General features: G+C 51.5%; 1 protein-coding gene across 2 annotated transcripts in view; it reads right to left on the bottom strand.

Annotated features, from left to right (window-relative positions):
* The window catches only part of PLXNA4 (plexin A4), a 622,339-nt gene that overhangs the window by 355,264 nt on the left and 245,549 nt on the right, over window positions 1-21,526 (bottom strand). For both annotated transcript variants that reach the window (XM_082632940.1, XM_082632941.1), the window contains one exon: window positions 7,997-8,179. In XM_082632940.1, coding sequence (XP_082489066.1) covers window positions 7,997-8,179 — 183 coding nt within the window. The remainder of the gene's footprint in view (window positions 1-7,996; window positions 8,180-21,526) is intronic.

Below are 21,526 nucleotides of genomic sequence, written 5' to 3' on the forward strand. Positions count from 1 at the left end.
ATTCTCCGTGGACACCGAGCTCTCATCAGTTCCCGACTTGAAACGCAAGTCTCTCTCATCCACCCTTATAAACCACCACTGTTTCCATAAGATCGGCAGAGCCCCCAGGACGGCCCCCACAAGCTCCCAGACCTCCTGCTGAGAATGGTGGGGCACCCTCTGGCCCTGTGGGAGTGGCAGGCCACTTGGCCCCATCCTGCTCATCCTCTGGGTTCTCTACTATGTCAATCAAAACCTCTGGGAGCCAGGGGTCAGGATTCAGTGCTGGGGCCACTTTGGTTCCTGAGCAGGGCTGTGCCCCTTCCTGTATCACTACAACTCAACTTGAACTTTAAAAATATTGGTTCCGGTGTCCTTGATGGTCCATAAACAAAGCCCTCGTGTGGCAGGCAGCCTCTAAGATGACCTCAATGACTCCTGCCTCCTGGTATTCCTGCTTTGTGGATGCCCCTCCCCTGAGTGTGGGCTGGACCATGTGACTAGCTTCTAATGAATAGGATGATGCAAAAGTGATAGGATGACACCTCTGAAATTAGCAAGAAGACTGGCTGCCATCATGCTCGCCATCTCTTGTTGGTTCTCTCTCTCAGCTGCCATGTGGTGTGAGCGGCCGTCACGGAGAGGCCCACATGGCAAGGGACTGATGATTCCAGTGAGGACCTGAGGCCTTGTACTTCCACGTGCTTGATCTTGGAAGAGGATCCTCTCCCAAGGATCCTCTCCCTCTCCTCAAGTCCATCCTTGAGCCTGGAGATGGTGGCTGCCCCAGCCAACACTATGACTATAGTCTGTGTGCAACCCTGAGCCGGAGGACCTAGCTAAGCCGGGCCTGGAATCCTGCCCCACAGACCCTGTGAGATAAGTGTTGTTTTAAGCCTCTATGTTTCAGAGTCATTTGTTACACATCAATCCATAACCAATACATTTGTGTCCCCTGGGGACAGGATAGAAGGCATGGAGTGAACGCAGGAGACTCGAGGAGCTCTTTTAGAAGTCACTGTGAACGCCTCTATGAGAAACCAAAGCTGCTGGAAAGAGCACCAGGACACCACCAGGAAGTAAGCCCAGTGGCCACATTCACAGGAAGTCACTTGAGAACAAGTAGGAACTATAAGCAGACCCCTAATCAGAGCTTCAGCTGGTGGGCTCTGAGTCAATCTGGCTACCACTGCCTTCCCCACCCGTGGTCCTGTCCTTGCTGAGAGCTGCCACTGGTATCACCATCTGGATTCTATTCTCTTCCCATCCAGAGTCTATCAGCTATGAGCCCAACAGTGAGGGGACCATTTACAGCTGGGGGCCCACCTCCTCCTCTTGCCTTCTGCTTCCTCCCTCTTCCTCTGGTACATCATGTCTTTTATCCTTTCCCATATTTGTTGTCTTGGTTACATGGCCAGACTCCTGATATGCTGCTAGTTTTCATTTTAATGATACGTTCTTGTAAAGCACAATATTTTACTTCAATTGCATGTGTCACTGGATGAATTCCTCCAGCGCGTCTGGCATCTGAGCATCAGCTGACTGAGTGCGCTCTATGATTTGGGGTGTTTCTGCAGCACTTTCTTCAATTTTCATGTCTGCGTTTTAATTTATGATCAGGATCATTCTACACAAATGTATATATATATATACACACGCACATATGATTCCAAAAAATGGCACACATGTATCAATTAACCTTGAACTGGCAAAGCTCACCTAAAACCATCTCCTTAAATCATGTGCAGTAGCAATGATCATTTGGAAAATAGGATGACAAATGTTCCCAGGGTAGTATTTTCTGGGGATCTCAAAGTGTGTCTCAAGAGGACACCAGGAGGAGAATGAGTCTAAGCCCCAGCTCTTGGCATCGAACTGCCTTAGGAAGGGCTGCAGCAGATGTGAAATTGGGAGGACACCACCCCAACCCCACTCAGGTCAGCACTGGTGACCACTTGAGATCCCTACCAGGGACCTGCAGGGACAGTGGGTGAGCCTCAGGGCCAAGTAGTGAAAAGTAGGATAGGATAAGAAAATAGTGCCAGTGAGGACACATTTACGCAAAAAGGATGGTTGAGTGAGGGCTTGATATTGTGCAAGAATATAAGATATACCCAAGAGGATACTGCCAAGCTTAGCTGGTTTCCATATCTCCTGGGTACAACATGGACAAAAAGGCCTACAACCTAGCGGAGGAGATTGAAACGAGGTGGGAGGAGGACCGTGAGAAGTGGACGGGTGGGCACAAGGTGAAGCTGGTCTAAAGGCCAGTCCCAGGATCCCCAGGCTTGAAGAACTGAGGACCCAACAGCTGTCTCTCTGTCCCTGCTCAGATGTAAAGTCAGAGGAAGGAGGGGGCCCCCCCTGGAACATCTGCTGTGCTCTTCTGTCTACGACACCCTCATCCTCAGCCTCCGCCTCACTTAACTCACAGGTTAAGATCTATACAGGCTTACTACTTGCAAAACCAGGGGTGGGAAATGCAAAAAAATAACACGAGGAAAATAACCAAAAAAAAAAGAAAAGAAAAGAAAAAGAAGCTTTGATGGACTTCTCCCATAATGGAAATTGTCCAGCATTGATTCTTCCATATTTCTCTTCTGCTTGGGTATCTAAACACATGCAAACTGGCCAGCAGCTCTGGTTTGAGAAACTCCTAACATGTCAGAGCAAACTGACCAAACCCTACACCAGGTACACTCGGCCTCTGCTCTGATGGCAGGGCCCTGGGCAAGCTGGAGTTCCAGCTGTATCTCTATTGGATTTTGTGATGCCTCCAGCCATCTGGAGAGCCTCCCGGGGCATGAATCTCTTTTTAGTTAAAGTTGATTTAAATTTCCAGGTGAATGTTAAGGAGAATTCTCAGATACACTGAGGAAGTTACAGGGCAGGGGCCACGCATCTCTGATCTGGTATTGCTCTGTGACTCAAGCATTACAGAAACACATACACACAGCACCCACTCCTGAGAACTTATGTTCAGAACGACACAGCTTCAGGTGGGTCTCCCTCCACCTCTGGCTGGTTGCCCTTCTGGACCCATGGTCAGGGCCTACAGAACATGAGCAAATCAATTTCAAATAGGCTCAGACAGAGAAAGACAGATATCATACGTAACACTTATGTGTGGAATCTTTCAAAAATAGGATACAAATGAACTTATATACAAAACAGAAATAGACCCACAGACGTAGACAACTTATTATTACCAAAGGGGAAAGGCGGGGGAGGAATAAATTAAGAGTTTGAGATTAGCGTATACATACTTCTATATATAAAATAGATAACCAATAAGGAGCTACTTATTGGCATAGCACAGGGAACTATGCTCAGAGTTTTGTAACAATCTGTAAGGGAAAAGAATCTGAAAAGGGAAAAGACAGATAGATAGATACGTATAACTGAATCACTTTGCTGTACACCTGAAGCTAACACAACACTGTAAATCCACTACATTTCAATAAAATAAAATAAAACAAAATGTAAAAATAATTCAAAGAGGCTCAAGAAAAAAAAAATTAGGAAGACTGAATTAATCTGCATGACAATTCCCAAGAAGAATGACTTTGTGTTATCTACTGCTATTGACCCTCCATGCTGACACACACCCAGTTCCTATCCAGGGGGGCTGGTATGGCGTGGTTTGCCCGTGTGTGTGCTCACATGTGCACACACACACACCCTACCACAAGCCAGTAGCAGGGCCAGCCAGGGTTCTGCTTAAAACATCCACCAGGTGTCCTGCCCCCTCCTGTGAGCGGTTCAACCTAACAAAACAACCCAGGAAAGATGCAATCACAAAATGAAAGGAGCAAGCACACCTCAAGTAGAAGTTTATGATGTTTTGCTTCACAATGAACATTACTCTCCCCCTAATGTCAGGCAGTAATTCACTGCTGAACAGCAGCCATATAATATGATCACTTAGTGGTAAAAATGTAACAGAGACAGAGAAAGCAGGGTGGACTTCTGGCTGGAATATTCAAGCAAAGAGGTCTTGTCCTTCTGAGGCAACACTGACCTCGTTACCCCAAGCTGGTTCGAAGTTTTCCAGATTTAAACGGACATCTTAAGGCAAATCAGGATGGTGTTTGCCTTAAGAGTTTTCCCTATAGTTGAAATTGCAATAGTCTGTGACTTATTCCTCACTTCCTAGGCACCTCCTGATGACTGGAGCATTTATGTGCCACATTTCTTAACAGCCCATGGAAAAGGATGCCAATGCCAGCTGCAGCACACACACATCAGAAAAAATAAGACGTCCAAATTGGTACTTTCCTCACCTCCTTTCCCCCTGCCTCATGTGATGTGTGCACTAAAGGAGTGAAATTATGGTCATCAGAGACAAGGTCGCAAATGATGGGGACCCACACCTTTTTTTTTTTTTTTTTTTTTTTTTTTTTTTTTTTTTTTTTTTTTTGCTGTACGCGGGCCTCTCACTGTTGTGGCCTCTCCCGTTGCGGAGCACAGGCTCCGGACGCGCAGGCTCAGCGGCCATGGCTCACGGGCCCAGCCGCTCCGCGGCATATGGGATCCTCCCAGACCAGGGCACGAACCCGTATCCCCTGCATCGGCAGGCGGACTCTCAACCACTGCGCCACCAGGGAGGCCCCCCACACCTTTCAAACAAAATGAAAAGGCAGTAATTTTGAAGGCAGCCCATGGATAGCTACAGCTTAGCTCCTGGACCCCTGAAACTCACAGAAAACTCCCTTACTCTTAGCAAACTTCCCAACCCCCTTCCACCCAGCCTTCCCACCTTGAGTCCCTTGTCATATTGCAGAGAACTTCTGCAAGGCCCTTGATACACACGGGAGATTATTACAGGGCTCAGAGAAACCAGCTCTATAATTACGGCGACAGTGTAATTTCCATTATTCTCGCCCCCTGGTTTCAGTAGCTCACAAAACTTCCTGCTAAGTCCTCCTGCAGTCCAAGAGCTTTTCATGGCTGGGCCTCTGCCCAAAAGGTGAATGGGGTCCTGATAACCTCTGGGAAAAGCAAGGCAGAGTTATTACAAGGAAAGGGGAGTGGTGCTCAGCGAGCAAGGATGCTGGGAAATTCTATTGTTTAGAAAAAATAAATAAACTGGCCAGTTTCGCTTTTTATTATTTCAAACAACAGACTCGGCGGCCCGGCTTTCCTTTACCAACTCAGACTGTCCCCCTGGGCCAGCTGTGCTGAGTCTGCAGGAGGGTAGCTGAGCTTCAGCTAAACTATTAAAAAGCCTCCCACTCAGAGCTCGTGGAGCAGAAAGTTTGGCTGCCCTGATGGCCTGGCTTTCCCCGGGAGGGCCACTGGCTCATTCCCCTCCACGTGACCCTCTGGTCTTACCTCTCAAATGTTTATGCTTCACCAGTCCCACTATAGTTCTGGAAATTAAATGTAATGTCCCAGGTGGCTGAAACAGAACTGTTCTTATATAAGCCCTCCCACCCCCCAGAGTAAAAGATGAGAAAGGCCAGCCCACGGTTTATAAAGTCCCAAGGCTCCTGGTCAGGTGTTGCCTGTCATTGCTGGCCTGGCTGACCTCTGGGGACACTTCAAGGCAAGGCTTTGCCCACAGCCTGCCCCATGAGGGATGTCTGTGTGCGCTTGGCCTGCCCAAGCTCCCGGAGGTGTCCTCAGCCCACACTCGTGGAGATGGGCTGCATTCTCACCTCCCCTCAGGAGGCCGGCTTCCACAGGGGAGAGGGAGCCAGTCCCCATGAGCCTCTGTCCACCCTCTGACCAAGAGCACACATTTGCAAGTTGACCGTCTTGGGTTTACGATGCAGCCATGGCCAAGAAACATCTTCCCCCCCGCCGCCAAGAGAAAACAACTTTCTGTTGTTACGTGCACTGAATTTTCAAAGTTTGTTTCACTGACACCATATACCAACCAGCTCAGACAATAGCAGAAAAAAACAAAAACCAAAACCTTCTACAGGGTCTACTTGGTCTGGCCAGAAAGTGAAGGATCCTCTGGCACCTGGTAGGAAGTTTAGGGGGTGGGCATCTTTCAGCACATTGCAGGAAGTCACCTCTCCCTTGCACTGAGATTGGGCTCAGTAGAGACAAGAGCTAAAGCACCCCAAATTTCCTTGCTTACTTATTTACCCTCAACAGTACTTATTCACCCATCAGGGCAAGCAAAGCAGGTCAAGACATTTCACTGTGTGAACTGCACACTGTGGGAATGCTTTTGGTATTTAGACTTCGCTTTGCCAGCAAATCAAATTCCTTGACTACTAGTGAAGAATGAAGTCATATGAGCAACTAATGGAAACATCCCCGCGGTCCCTGCTCTACAGCCCATGGACTTCCCTCCTCGATTTATACTGAGGCTTATCAGACACAATTTCAGCAAGCTTGGTTATCTGATTTCCTAGCTCACTGAAAGCTGGAAGCCGCAGACTGAGGGAGGAAGAAAGGCGCTGATGTGGACCAGCACTTCCTGGCAGCATCTGGAAGTGCTGAGTGACACGGTACACTAGAAGAAGAGCCGGGAAGACTACAGCGATCAAACACAACACACCTACACCTCCCAGCCTCTTCCCTGGGCGTCCGCGAACCCCGTTCAACATGTGAGTAATAATCTAAACGAGAAGGTCAAGGCAGCAAGAAAACATTCAATTGTGTTTAATATATTCTTCACAGAAGGCAGACCATAAAATGTAATTCTTAAAGCTATATGGATGATGGTTAAATTATTTGTTAACTTGATACAGAAGGCAGCACACTACGATGAGGTGGGCAATCCCAGATGCGTGGCATGTTGCCTGCATCACCCTTGCAGCATGCCATGGCGTTTCCCCAACATATGTTTCTTCTTCCAGCTGCTATGCATGTAACTGCTCCACACACATTCCCAACCCCCACACACTCTGCTCCCCACCTCTCCCCCTCCAGCCCCACTGCCTGTTCCACAGAGACGTACACTCTAAAGAAAAAAACAACTGCTGAAATGGGCTGTCACACAGTAGGATGGGAGAACAGGCACAGTCCCTAGATTTGCAGAGAGCATTTCCCCTTGACCATCAAGCTAACACCCACAAACACAGCAAAGAGAAAAGCAGGCATCAAAATTCAGTCTCAGATCTGGCAGTGCTGCTTTATCCATCTGAATCACACAATGTCCAGTTAATTCCAAGGGAAGCCTAATTAAAACAAGCAGGATCTCCACATGGAGTCATCAATATTTCCCAGGGAAAAGACTCAAGTACGATGATCAGCCAACAGAAAACAGGACCTACTGCCTAGAGTCTTAGAAAGGCTTTTAATCCAAGCAAGGAGGGCACCCTATGGGGCCAGCACCAACTCACTGAGATGAGAACCCAAGCAGAGGTGGACGAGAAAATAGTTCTAGATAGATAGGGGCCCCCAACACGGCAGATGGGCCAAGGCCACCCAGTGCCCCTGAAGCCAGCAAGCTTCTGAAGAACGAGGAGGAAAACTCACGTCCCCAGATCACACGGTTCTACTCCCCCAGGGCAGTTCTGTGCCCCCAAAACATCCAGGGTTTCCCCGTCCCACGACTTGGCTCTTAGCCCTAACGGCAACTCCAACAGGTACTACACTTTCCTCTGTCGGTTTCCCTGAATGGAGTTCAGACGGATGCACCAGCCAGAAGGGCTGAAGCAGGAGGAACAGGCATACCCCTTGCCCCTGTCCATCCTCCACAACCACCCAGGCCTCATAAAGCTATTGCCTTGGGGCATAAGCCCAAGTTGGACAGAATACACCATATTCAGAATGGCCCAGCAACCTGGAGATGCACACCTCTCAGGAGAACACCAGCCCAATGGAAGAGATGGATCCACACACTCACCCACTGTGAGTCCCACAACAACCCTGCATGTGAAGGCACAGAAAGGACAAGAGTATCATTGATGACCTCAACAGCAACACAGCTCCTTAGCTCAAACCTGTATCATTTCCAACCAGGTCCAAGGTAGTAAAAGAATGCAAGAGAACATCCATCCTGGCGGGGACAGGCTGTCTCCACAAGAACCAAAATGACTACACCTTGTCCTACCTTCTTCAGCTTGCCACTTTTGGTGCCCACGAAGGCCAGAGAATGATTCTTGTAGACGTATGCGATGACAGAAGTCATGCGGTCCCTGTCCTCCGTGAAGACGGGGATGCCACGCACCATCTCAGACACGCCCAGGGGGGCATTCATATCCAGGCCACAGAAGTTGTCATCGATGGTTAAGAGCTGAAAAGGAAGGAGGAGGAAAATGAGAAGCGAGCACCAGGGCAATGGGTGGAGGTACTGAGTCAGAGAACTCTGGAGTTAGAAGAATCCCTACAGATGGATCATCTGTTATAAATCCCTCCTTTATTACATGAAAAACTCAGCTCCAGAGAAACTAGGTAACCCGTCAACAGTCATCTAAGTAGGTTGCAGGACCATGGCAAAAAGTCACAGATCCCTGGAGTCTCTTTACACTATACGCCGTGGTCTCCCTGCCCCTCCTCCAACCCCTCCAGGCACCACCTTGGTAGTTTAGATGGCCCATCATCACCATCCCTTGGGAAAGCACTGGGCCAGCACCCATGGGCATGGGCTCCACACAGCCTTGCTGGGGAGCGAGAGCGGCGAGGTCTCCACATCTACACACTTACTGTTGAGCAGACACACAGACGAGGACTCGAACATGTGGAACAGAGAACTAAGAATGTTAACACATGTGCGACAACACCATGGCAGAGACATGTACAGACAATCGGTCGGGGAAAGGAGGAATGGGAGGAGTGGAAGGTTTGTGGATGAACTCAGCAGGCCACAGGTGCCTCCTGTGTCCCATTTCAGTCTCTCTGCTTCTTTTAGAACATGGCGAAGGAGGGCAGGCAGCCTGACCTTGTCATACCTTCACCAGCATTTCCATGGAACCCCAGTCCCACAAGATCTTCTACCATCAAAGGGCTCCTTGGGCAAATAATTTTGGGAAACATACTGAAACGCAGTGCATTCTAACACCATGTAAGACATTCCTAATTGTTACAAGAAGGGTCTGTAAAGTCTTTTTAGGAAGAAATATATTTAAAATTCTCTCAGCATTTTATTCCCTAAACCACTTTTTTGACCGGAACACCTCTTAGCATCGCTTAAAGAGACTATTTTCCCAGGTACCCTGTGGGACACACTGACCCAACTCTTGCTTCTGACTCTGGGAGAATTTCAGGAGTCAGGGAAGAAGCAAGAAAAACCTTTGGCCCATTTCCCTGTCCCCGCCCCCAGTGTTTTAGCTGAAATTCTCCCAGTTTTATTCCAGGCTCCCAGACCCCCATGTAAGCAGAGGGTCACAGCTAGGGAGTCCTACTGGGGAGTGTAGAAGACCTTGACAATGGCTGGTGAGGGGTCTCCAGAGACCTCCACTGAGCAGCTTTGGGTTGGCACAGATCTCCCCGAGGTGCTAGGATCCTGCACTGGATTTCCCCTTTTTTCTCAGAAGAACTGTGTGCTCTGAGAAGACTCATTCCATCTCCCTGTGCTTTTATTTTCCACTCTATAAAGATGAAGGAAACAACCTCTGCCTTTTGATGAGCTTCCATAAAGCCTATAGAGTTCATGCCTGTAAACGTCTTAGGACCTTGCAGAGAAAAGAGTGAAATAAAATACAAGGTGTCATTTTTTAAAGGCTTCAATCCAGCCAAAGGAAGAGGCATCTGGAGAACCAGCAGGCAGGCTCTTGCCAGCGGAGCTGCGTGCAAACGGCCAACGCTGCGCTTTCCAGGGATGCGGGGGTTCCCTCAGCTCTCGCCCAGCAGTGCTGTCCATCTCAGGGAAGACAATGTGCTGAGCACCGACACCCTCCCTCTCATTGTGGTGGGAGCAGCCAGGGCAGGGAGGGAGAGAGCATGGGCGGGCTCGGCAGGCCACGTGCAGAGCAGACGACTGCACCACGCTGGCATTGCCTCTGGCCTCTATTGCAGGGTCTGGCCCAACAGTCCGGACCAAACGTACCCCACCCCTTCAAAAACAACTATAGGAGTCAAAGGTGGGAGGAAGCTTTCAAGGTCTACTCTGATCTTTATGGTTCTTTCCTAAAATGAGGAAATGGGGGCGGGGGGAGACAGAGTGGAGAGAGAAAGAGATGGACAGGAGAGAGGAAGGAAAAATCCAGATAAAGGGCAGACAGTGTTTTCTCCCTGCTGGACGTAACTGCCGTGACCTGCCAAGCATTCAGAGGGCAGCTTAGGAATCTTCATGGCCTTGCATGTTCCTGCCTCTGGTTCAGAAGGAGTCCTCATCCTGGACTTTCTAGGCCCTGAACTGTGCTGCTGGGACTTCTGCCATTAGCAAAAGGACCTCACCCATTACAACCCATTTCCCAAGTAGGTGAGAACCAATGATTGTCTGCTCCGCACAAGGGGATACTGAGGCAGGGAGCAAGGCCGTCCATGCTTCCCACCGTCCCTGGCACAAACACACGCCTTATTGACCTGATAAGGCTAGGCCGTTCAGCCCCCCGAAACTACATTTCTGAGTGGTCAGTTTCCAAATACCATTCTTCTTCGCTGGGCAGAACACGAGATAAAAACCAACCACGTACAAAAAGAGAGTGTGCATTCAGCCAGCTGCCACGTTAAATCCCTGCTTGCTCAGAGGCAGAAAGTCAGGGACTTGCAAGTCTCTGCCACTGCGGCATCTTGCATGTCAAGGGGCCAAGTGAGGACAGCTCAGCCTGGTGGCCTGGCAGCTAGGACTCTGCTGGTTTCAGCTCATGACAGCTCCCTGCGAGGCCCCATCAGGAGGCAGGTCTCGGGCTCCTCACCTGTACCTGACAGGTACAACCCGCATTGCCTACCTCGTGGTATTGTCATCAGGCTCAGATGAGGCAAAGGGAACAACTGGGGCTCCTACCGTGGTGCCGAGATTCCAGGGACGATGGCTTCTCGCTCAGGCTCACCTGTGCCTCGATTCCTCCCTCTGAGCGGGGCCCCAGGTGATGAAGGGGTGATGGAGGCCTTTGACCAGGAGCAGCCCGGGTCTGCATGGATGCTGAGGCCCCCTGGCTATGGCGTGGGGTGGGAAGGGGCTTACTTTTCGTTTCCTCAAAGCGGGGGTGATAGGGGAGGGAGTTTTAACACTGAAGTCGGGGGAAAGCACAGGTCTCAGGTTCACGGGCAGCTGAGCTGCTTCCCAGCCGCACATCTTGGCACAAGCTGCTCCTGTCCTCTGGGCCTCACCTTCCTTGACGGTAAAATAGCAAGACGGGCCCATCCCGAGGCCTAGGTGAGATATCAGGTGTGAAGACACGGGCTAAACTGGAGAGCCCTTCATTAAGGTAAGGTGGGATTTCATGTTAATTTTTTTAATGGAAATCCTGCCCAGAACAGAAGTAGGATGGCGGCAGGGAGTGGCCCTTGCACGCCCCCGCCCCCTGGCCAGAGCACAGCTCTCTAAGGACACCACCCGCTGAGTCTGAGCTGAAGCCACAGAGTAATAACCGCACTGGGAGCAGAGGAGAGGGGAGGGAGAGTCCCGCAGGGCCCGCAGACCTCGGGGGCTGGGGTGTAGGGAGCAGATGCCGGGCCCCTGGAAGGGAAGGCTAATGGGCGAAAGCCTTCCACGGGTAAGGGTTGGTGCAGATCCCTGAGCACCCTGGGCAACGGGGGAGGGAGCCTCTGCTCTGGCCCTGGCCGAGCCCTCCCCTGGGCCCCTTAACGGCCAGATGAGAGCGGCAGCCAGAGGAGCCAGGAAGGGACTGGGCTCCGCTGTAAGCAGGGGCCCAGCAGGCCTGCAGGCCCAGATTGCACCTCTCCCCTGCCACTCCACAAATACCCACGGATGAGCTATGGCCACCGCTACAGCGCTTACTCATTTGACAGCAGCTTCATTCTTACCAAGGAAAGAAATTAGGGTCTGCTGCATGGGAATATATGTGGTAGGCAACCCCATGAATAGACCTCAAGGCCTTAGACAGGGCCACACCCTCTGGGGTCCCTTCTGCCTCATCAGGAAGATACCAAATCTGCTTTCTGTAAAGGTCCTCATGGGGTACCTGGCTTATAAATTAAGATTGGTGATCCACTGGATTCCAGGGACCAGGAGCTCAAGGATGGGACTGTGTTTTACCCATGTTTGTATCCTTAGCTTGGTTCCTGGTTCACAGTAGGTTAAGACATATACATTAAATGGATAATGGATGGATGGATGGATGGATGACTAAATAAAGGCTTGAGTCTCACAGTGGCTGGCACTGTGGAACTAGAGTCAGAATGCCTAGGTTTGAATTCTGCTCCACCATTTAATGCTGTGTGACCTTGGGCAAGGTATTTAACTTCTCTGTGCCCCAGTTTATCACGGGTAGTATAGGGATAATAATAATAGCATATACTTCCCGGTGCTGTGGTGAAGATCAAATGAAGATCAAATGACTAATACAATTAGAACAATGTCTGGCACTTAGTAAGTGCTAAGAGAGTGTTAGCTCTTATTACTGTTGGTCAACCTTAGACAACTCAGATAACTTTTGTGAGTCTTAGCGTCTTTGGGGAAATTCATGATATCCACCTCGTAGAGGTGTGATCAAGATTAAAGGGGCTAATGTTATCAAGATGAAATAGCAAAGGTGGTGCTTCCTCAAGATCTGTCAGGCCCATGAGGCTGAATGAAGGAGCAGAGATACAGTCTTAAGATCCAGAAGAGTTGCGCTACTCATCAGAAATGCGAATTCTCGGGCCCCACCCCAGATCTACTGGATCAGAAACTCTGGATGTGGGGCTCAGAGATCTGTATCTTAACCCCTTCCCAGCGCTTTAGTAAGAAGCACCCTCCTAGATCACCATAGGTGTCCCTTCCTTGCTGAGGGTGCCATAGACCGGCCCAGGAGAGAATGGCACGTGACAAGCATAACCACTGGAACAGGACCCACTGGACCTGGAGGGAGGGGCCCACGGCAGCCCCCCCGAGCCGAGCAGCCGTGGTGGAGGTGGCGTGGGGAGCCGGAGCTGACACTCCAGATTACAATCTCACAGCTCACCGTGCTTCCCTCGCGGCAAAGGTTACCATGCAATTACGTGTCGCTACATTCAAATGACAGAGCAGTTACCGTTATTTACCAATTACAGGGAAATTGCTCCCACTCTGCAGAGACTGGCACTCTGAAAAACTCTATCATCTCCACGGAAAGGGGATTTTAAATGCTGCCAGCATCCTTCCTCCGCAGTCTCCCCAGGCTCCAGGGCAGAGCTGCAAAGCAGCCACCCAAGGGCCCCCGCAGTGTCTGGTGGTCTCTGTGGAGACCCTCTGAGAAGGGCTGAAGAAGGGGGCAGACCTGGGAGACAATGAGGGCATCACCCTCCGACCCTGTGCCCCACCATCAACCTGACACCTGTGCCAACCCATCCTGTAGGCCTTGGGTGATGAGGTGGGGCAGGAACCCGATTCTGAGATCACTCCTCCTCCGATCTAGCACGGCCCCCAGCCTGGTTCCTGATGCACCCGCCTTGCCAGGTGGAGCTGGTTTAGCCCTGCCCTGCATTGCCCCACCTCTGCAGAAACCCCACATTGAGTCCTTATTATGGAAAATCAGAACTAGGCCAGAGCTCAGTGGTCCAAAAGCAGTGCTAATGAGGTAAAGGTCACCAGGTCCATCCCCCTGTGGGCCAATTAGCTCAGCTCTGGGACCCGGTCTCTTCCATAGCCATAGGCTGCCCCTCTCACCCACGGCATCCACTGTTTGCAAATATCCCAAACTGATCCAGAGGAGGCTAACCAGATGAGTCTGCAGGGATGGACAAATGCAGCCGACTCCTCCAACTGGGGTTGCAGCCGCCGACTGCTCTGGGCCGGCAGCTGCAGTCTCTGAGCCCAGGATGGAAAATACAGTCAGACCTGGTCCTCCCATTGCTCACGGGTAGCTCCTGAAGAGAGAGGAGTCCTTCCATCTGGGAGCAAACCGGCTCTCCAGCCCTCTCTGAAGGCAAAAGTAGCATCCAGCCTCATGCAGAGGAGTCCTGAGCACCCCTGCGCCCACCTGCAAAGCTGGGAGGCCAGACCATTATGGGGGGAGAAGGCATCAGAGACCTTCCAAGCTCACCCACTGTGGGGCCTTCAGTTGGGCCTTTTTCCATCAAACTTTTGGTCTCTTAGGCTACTGGAACTCCCTGTTTCCACTAGGGGAAACTGAAGCACTAAATGAAGACAACGCTATTTACTCTTCTTCATTTATTACTTTGCTTAAGAATGTTTAGAAGGACCTACTAGGTACCAAGCACCAGGTGAGGACCCAACAGTATAAAGATGAAAACATCTCTGTTTCTGCCCCTTTCCCAGTGAGGGAGACAGACCGGGTCCATGACTAGACGAGGCCATGTATGCCCAGCTTCAGTTATGCACCTGGCGCTGTGGGGACAGAGGGCAGGGCCACAACTGCCGCGGGGAGCAGCAGGGTTTCGAGGAAGAAGTGACACTGGGGCTCAATTCTGGGTTCTCTGTCCAGGACAGTGCATGGCCAAGCTTTCACATACTGTGCCATTTCAGAGGAAAATGACTCAAGATCTTAGAATTCAATAGCCCCATTTTACAGAAGGGAAAAACTGAGGATTAGAGAGTGAAATGACCCCTCATGATCTATCACATTCCCAGACTAGATGGAAAAACTGGCATTACATGGAGGCTTCCTCCAGGTTGCTAGAGGGTGGCCCCAAAGGAACCGATTCCAGGATCAGGGAACCTACTGTCAGGATGAGAGGCTGCTCTGGGACAGTGCTTGCTTCCTTTTCTGCTGTCCAGGATGAGCCCTCCACCCTTCTGTGATCTCTGGGAGGAACTACCTCTCCCATCCCGAGGAGGCCCTTGGCTAGTCATCAGAGTGGGCTTCCTCCTTTCCTGGGCTGACCTATCCCAAAGGAAAGTGAGAGCTGAAGTTTAGAAAAGAAATACAAGTTAGGAGAAAAAGAAGGTGGAAGCCCATGAGGTGCCTGCTGATGTGGAAAAGAAAATGTCTTTAGATTCATGCTCAGCAGTCCTTAGATTCATGTCCCAAACATCCTCCCACTAATTAATTACACTTGCGCACACACACACACACACACACACACACACACACACACACACACCGGGAGCTGACCAGAGCAGACCTCCACAGTGAATTACGCATGTGGGATTTCTTTATAAAGGGAGATATTGATCAGGTAAGTGTAGTAGCTCATGTCTACATACAGACCCCAGCTGTAAATCTCTGCAGTACAGGAAGATAATGATCTCCCACTTATTGGGGCCAGATCTCAAATAGAACCGCTGACCCCAAGGTGTTCATCAACGCACCAGGGTCTGATGCCCACTGTGTATGACTCTGTGTGCCGTCTGACGGCAGGACAGGAGGGAAGCAGAGAGAGCCCTCAGGGAGGTAGGAACCCCGTGGGGAGGCCCTGGTTGGCTTAAGGTTATTCTCACCAGAAAGCCTGTTACTCCATAAAATGTCCCACGTGCCTGAGTGCTCATTTCTGTAACAGAGAAAGAGATCCAAAAACTTGGACGATACCACCCTCTGACTGCTTTACTGTTCTGCATAAACTTTCCTCTCGCTCTTATGATTTCTAACCTTCCCCGAAGCTCTGCCCATGGCCCGTGCTGAGCCCAGGTGGTCGAACTCTCTTCCAAGATGGAGAAGCCCCGACAAGAGGTGAAGGTTGGCCCTACACCTCGGCTGTGAGCCCAGACGTCAGGAAAGGAGAGGGAAGGAGGCCTCCTCCACTTAATCACTAATGCATTATCTCAGAACAGTTCTTTAGTGTGTCTTTTTCAATGAGACTGTAGGGGGAATGAATGTGCAGAGACAGAGAGGGGAAGCCAGCAAACCACAGCCACAGTAACCTAGTTAGACCAACATGTTATTGAAGGGGCTTCATGAAAAGTGTCTTGGGGTTGGAGAAAGAACCCGACAAATCGCACCAAGATTCCCAAGAGCCACGTGCGCTGTTCCTAAGCAACTCAAAAGGGTGGGAACCAAAATACAGGTCACCTACGTGGTCACTCACTCATCACGATAACAACCTATCCTTCTAACAGGAAACTAATGCCACTCATGTGAGCTGTTTTCCCAAGAGAAGGGCATTAAGCCCAGCACCCTCTCTGCAGTCCAGAGTGCAACCAGTAGCGAGCCGTAGCAATGCACCGCTCCTAGGAAGTGCTGAGCATAGCAGGCAAAGAGCAGCTCTAAGTCAGGATCCCAGGGACTGAACCCCTGACCTGCTCCTCATTAGCTCAGCTGCTGAGAGCCCTGCGTTCCTCCCTCTGGTAAGGAGAGAGGGCCACGACACCATGACTGGAGATACAGGCAGGCCAAGCAAAAGAATCAGGAATGAAAATCCACTAGCCCAGTTCTGCAGGTGACCTCCGTGATGGGACTAGTCCAGAAGCCAAAGCTGGGCCCCTGGAAAAGACCAGGGAAGGCCTTGGAATGGTTCCAAGCAAAACGACAAAGCGAGAGAGAGGCATGGACATATATACACTACCAAACGTGAGGTAGATAGCTAGTGGGTAGCAGCCCCATAGCACAGGGAGGTCAGCCCGGTGCTTTGTGACCACCTGGAGGGGTGGGATAGGGAGGGTGGGAGGGAGGGAGACGCAAGAGGGAAGGGATATGGGAACAGATGTATATGTATAACTGATTCACTTTGTTATAAAGCAGAAACTAATAAAAAAAAAACCAAAAAAACCACTTGGGTGCTGTCCCTTTCCTTTTGTACCTTAAGCTTCAGAGGTCCCCAGTGGCTGCCTGTCAAGGGCAAAGAAATCCCACCCAGCCCATCAATCCCACGTTCCCGCTTCTCTCCCTGTTTACTGCAGACAAGCTCAGCTGCCACCAGGACTGTAATTGGAGCAGGGCACACCACAATGATTAAGTCTGTGTGTTTTCTAGCGGGCACTGGGAAGCAGTGGTCCCGATCGCCAGGCTGAATTATGGGGTAGGTCATTCCCTTGTTAGCGGGAATAAATTTTATTAGCCCCACTCGCGTTGCTGTGCATCTTCCCCTCTTTGCTCCTCAGGCCCGAGTGTGGGTCTGGACAATGTTGCCTGCACGCAGGATAAATCAGCTGAACAAATCCCATTATATTTTGGAACGCTGACAGAGACACAGTAATGACACCGAGACTGGGAAAAGATGTGGGCTTTCTTCTCCCCCGCTGATCCTGTTTCAAACACATGGACAGCATGCGGGGCCCAATCCACCAGGAAAGAAATGTAAATTGAGAGGCCGAATGGAGAACTCCGTGAGTTGTCTTTTTTCCTGCCCTCCACTAACTTTGTTAATGAAATGAAGCAAGCGCCGTGCGCCAACGTGTAGTCATTCCCTTCTGCCTTACGAAACTAAGGGGCACATGAAGGTGACAGCAAGGAGGATCTGGCTGGAAATGTATCCTCTCCTTCAAAGGCCCTAACTTAGCATTCATAATACGTGCTGGATGGCAGGGAAGGCGAATGGGGCACGCTCCAGGCCTGGGACTCTGAACACAACATCTGGGTTAGGCACAGCCCAAATCTCTCAAAAGCAGGTACTGGTGGAGAAAAAATATCAGTATGAAATCACAGCAATATTATTAAGTCTCCTTCTGTCTCATCAGGTGGTTACTGTAACCAAAGGAGACTACACTGATGATGCTATGAGATGTTTCGTGTTCTACAAATATAAGGTGCTCGGTGACTATCATCATTTATTCATGTCTCTCTGTATTTCTCTTTCCCTAGGAGTCTCAGCAGACTTTATTAAAGGGATATTGTTTTATCACCTCCTTCTAGAAGGTGAAATGTATAATTTAAAGCAAAAAGGAAAACCGCTCACCAGCTCAGTGATCTCTCACGAGCTGGACCTGGCTGAGACCCAGAGGCCCAAGCTCCCAGGCCAGCATCCCGGCCAAGACGCCACCCTGTGAGGATGACGGGAATTGAAGGAGAGGCCCAGAAATGCAGATCTGGATGGATAAGTCAGGCCAGTCTGTGTGCTGACTGAATGAGAGGCCTGGCTGCCAATCTGGGCTGGGCTGTCGCACACCATCTGGGTGTGTGTGTGTGTGTGCGCGTGTGTGTACACGGGAGAGAAATCTCTGTGTGTTAGCTGCTGTGTGTAGTGTGGAGGTGTGAGGGAGGATACATCACAGAAAGAGGGAGCCTCAGGGATGACTGTGCCCAGAGTGTGAGTGGAAGTGAGAGAGTGAAACACAGCAGAGAGAGCGACAGACACACAGAAACGACGGGGAACAGACACCATGAGAAAGTGATTCATATATCCAGAGCAGAGAGGATGCGTGTGAACACGTGGGTGTGTGTATAGGGGTGTATGCCTCTGTGCAGGGCTTCATGAAGTCGTTCTCTCGGTGTTAGGACATGGCATTGCCGGCCTCACATCCTAACCACCGCTCGGTAAACCCCGCCCTGAGGTCGTGGCAGCTGTCTGTGTTAACTGTCTGCAGATGTGATTCCTGGGTCTCGTCACCCTCCCTGCTGGCCCAATGGGCTCCAGGGTGGTGTCCTGGGAGGTCATGCCCAGCCTAGGAGGCCAGCCTCAAGCCCCTTCCTCTCATCAGGCCCAGCATATCACCCAGGGCTCAGCCACCATCCTGGCCCCCAAAGCACCACGTGTACCTGGCTGAGATGCAACTTTACTTGCAAATTCTGCTGGCCAAAGAGAAAGAGGTGGGTGTCCTTTTCACCTGAATACCTGGAACAGGAGCCATCTCAAGGGGAGGGGGGAAACTTGAATAAAGACAGGGTCTGTGATATGGCAGCACCTCCCAACCCACTGCTAAAACACAAGTCTGGAGTACGGGGTCAGTGGGCTGTGAGGGGTGAGGGGTGAGGGCCTGGGCTGATGTGGAAGGAGATTTGTGATGTGTGCTGTCACTGGGACTTGAGTGTGGCGTATGCGGTGCATGTTTAATGGCCCCCGTGTGTGTGTGTATGTGTGTGTGTGTGTGCGCGTGCGCGTGTGTGCGAAGTGAACTGGAGTTGGGGAAGGAGGGATGGGGGAGACAGGAGCAGAAGTTGCTGGTCTGAGAGAGGACTGCCGCTGAGCAGAAAGAGAAAGGTCTGCCTCGCGCCACAAACAACAGGACATACCCATCCAGCCAGAGCTGCACTTCCTGCTGACAGGAAAAGAAAACAGCCCGAGCAGACGGGCAGAAACCGGCACCCGGAGCCTGGGGTGGCTGCCTGGCCATTCCGGATACGCACTCTGGTGGAGTTTCAGGATCCCAGGCGCCAGACCGAACGGCGTGACCGTCCAGGCTGGGCTGGGAGGCCAGCCCGCATCCAGGGGGTGACCCTGTCTCCTCCCAGGGCTGCCCTGCCGGAGAGCAATGGATATGAACCACAGCAACAGCACACACAAACGGGGTTCTCCTTTCCCACTCGCCGCTGCTGGATATGAAGCGAAGCTTGGGGTTCAAAATAAAAAGCTCGGTCCCAGGTGCCTCTGTGAACCTTGCGAAACTGAGCAGGGCTGGTGAGTAAACCCTGAACTCAGGCAGGCACCTGGTCTGGCAATGGCTCTCAGTCAGGGGCTTCTGGAAATGTGAGGGGTTTCCTAGTCCCCGCAGTGACTGCAGAGTCCAGTCCCATTGGCACTTAGTGCTGCAGGGCCCAGCAAGGCAAACGCCCTGCAAGGCCAGACGGCTCTGCGCCGTGCATCATCCCAGCCCAGGTACCACCTTTGCGTCATGGAGAAACACCAGCGGGAAGAGCACCTGGCTGAGAATTAGGATGCAAAGAAGGCTCTAGTCCACCAGCTACATTACCTTCAGTGAAATACTTGACTTTTCCGTTCCTCCATCTCCTCAACTGGACAGGATGTCTGCCTTTCCTATTATCCCGAGAACTGCTGAGAGAAGAGGAGGCGATGAAGCCCTTTGTAAACTGTCAGGCGCCACACGGACTCCCCAGGGGGACTGTTGGGCGGCTCGGAGGCCACTACTCTCTGCCCCCGCTACTGAGGCTGGACAGGTATGAGGCGGTCACGCCGGTGACAGTCTCTGCCCCACGGACCGACATCTTCTAAGTTCCGCTCCACGCACCGGACATCTTCTAAGTTCCGCCCCACGCACCGACGTCTTCTAAGTTCCGCCCCACGCACGGGACATCTTCTAAGTTCCGCCCCACGCACCGACGTCTTCTAAGTTCCGCCCCACGCACCGGACATCTTCTAAGTTCCGCCCCACGCACCGACGTCTTCTAAGTTCCGCCCCACGCACCGGACATCTTCTAAGTTCCGCCCCACGCACCGACGTCTTCTAAGTTCCGCCCCACGCACCGGACATCTTCTAAGTTCCGCCCCACGCACCGGACATCTTCTAAGTTCCGCCCCACGCGCCGACGTCTTCTAAGTTCCGCCCCACGCACCGGACATCTTCTAAGTTCCGCCCCACGCACCGGACATCTTCTAAGTTCCGCCCCACGCACCGGACGTCTTCTAAGTTCCGCCCCACGCACCGGACGTCTTCTAAGTTCCGCCCCACGCACCGGACGTCTTCTAAGTTCTAAGTTCGAGTCTTGAGGGGGCGAATAAGCAGCTGATTTTTGCTCATCCAGGCTTCTCAGCACTAAAGCTGATGCTGCCCGACTCCTACATCCATTTCTCAACTGGTTCCAAACTTAGGGAAGACTTAAGTGGCACGAGTGACAGTCACTCTCATGGCCACAGCCCTCGTTCCTGACACACAGGCTGTAATGACCCTCTTGGATGCGTCTCTCTCCTGGACTCCTAGGCTCCTGGAGACTGATGCCATGTCATGATTCTTGGCACCAACCAGGAGAGGGTACATTGCCAAGGGCCTAATGAGAGTTTCATCCATTCATTAACTCATTTGGAGGCAGAAGGGCTAGTGTCCCGTGAGGTGACCCCAAAGACTGAAGAAAGGGTGAGGAGATATAGATAGCCGTGCCCGGGGGCCTCCAGGACACCGGCCCTCTCGACCCGCATGGAACACAAGAGCCTTGGGCCTCAACAGCACAGCCTCCAGCCCAGCAGTCCCACTGCAGGCCAGGAGTGTCGGGGCTCCCAGAAAGGGGCTGAGAGCTGTCGCCTTGGCCTGCTCAGGGCCGTGGCACATAACAAGAGCCTCAGGCTATGAGCTCCTTGTCTCAATTGTCACTGCTCTGCAGACAGAGGGTTTGGGGACCCCAGAGAGCAGCCTTCCAAGGCACCAAAGATAGAGACCATCTCAGGGCTGAGCAGCAGAAACAAAGAAATTACATCATTATCCTTAACCCCGCCCCTGGATGCTCACCAGCAAAAGGCCTTAGGGTGATTGATCTACAGTCTCCCAAGTCCTAAGACACACTTGGAGGAGCCCTGGCTGATCCCTCTAGGACCCTCCTTCTGCACAGGCCCTCCTGAGGTCCTTAGAGTAATTTTTCAGACGCCAGCCCGTTTGTTCTTGGATACCTCTTTCCATCCAAGCTGGGAAAAAACAGGACACAAGACAGAATGGTAGGGCTTCCTTGGTGGCACAGTGGTTGAGAGTCTGCCTGCCGCTTCAGGGGACACGGGTTCGTGCCCCGGTCCAGGAAGATCCCACATGCCGCGGAGCAGCTGGGCCCGTGAGCCACGGCCG

Source organism: Mesoplodon mirus (assembly GCF_964341445.2).
Source record: "Mesoplodon mirus genome assembly, chromosome: 9".
Lineage (NCBI taxonomy): Eukaryota > Metazoa > Chordata > Mammalia > Artiodactyla > Ziphiidae > Mesoplodon > Mesoplodon mirus.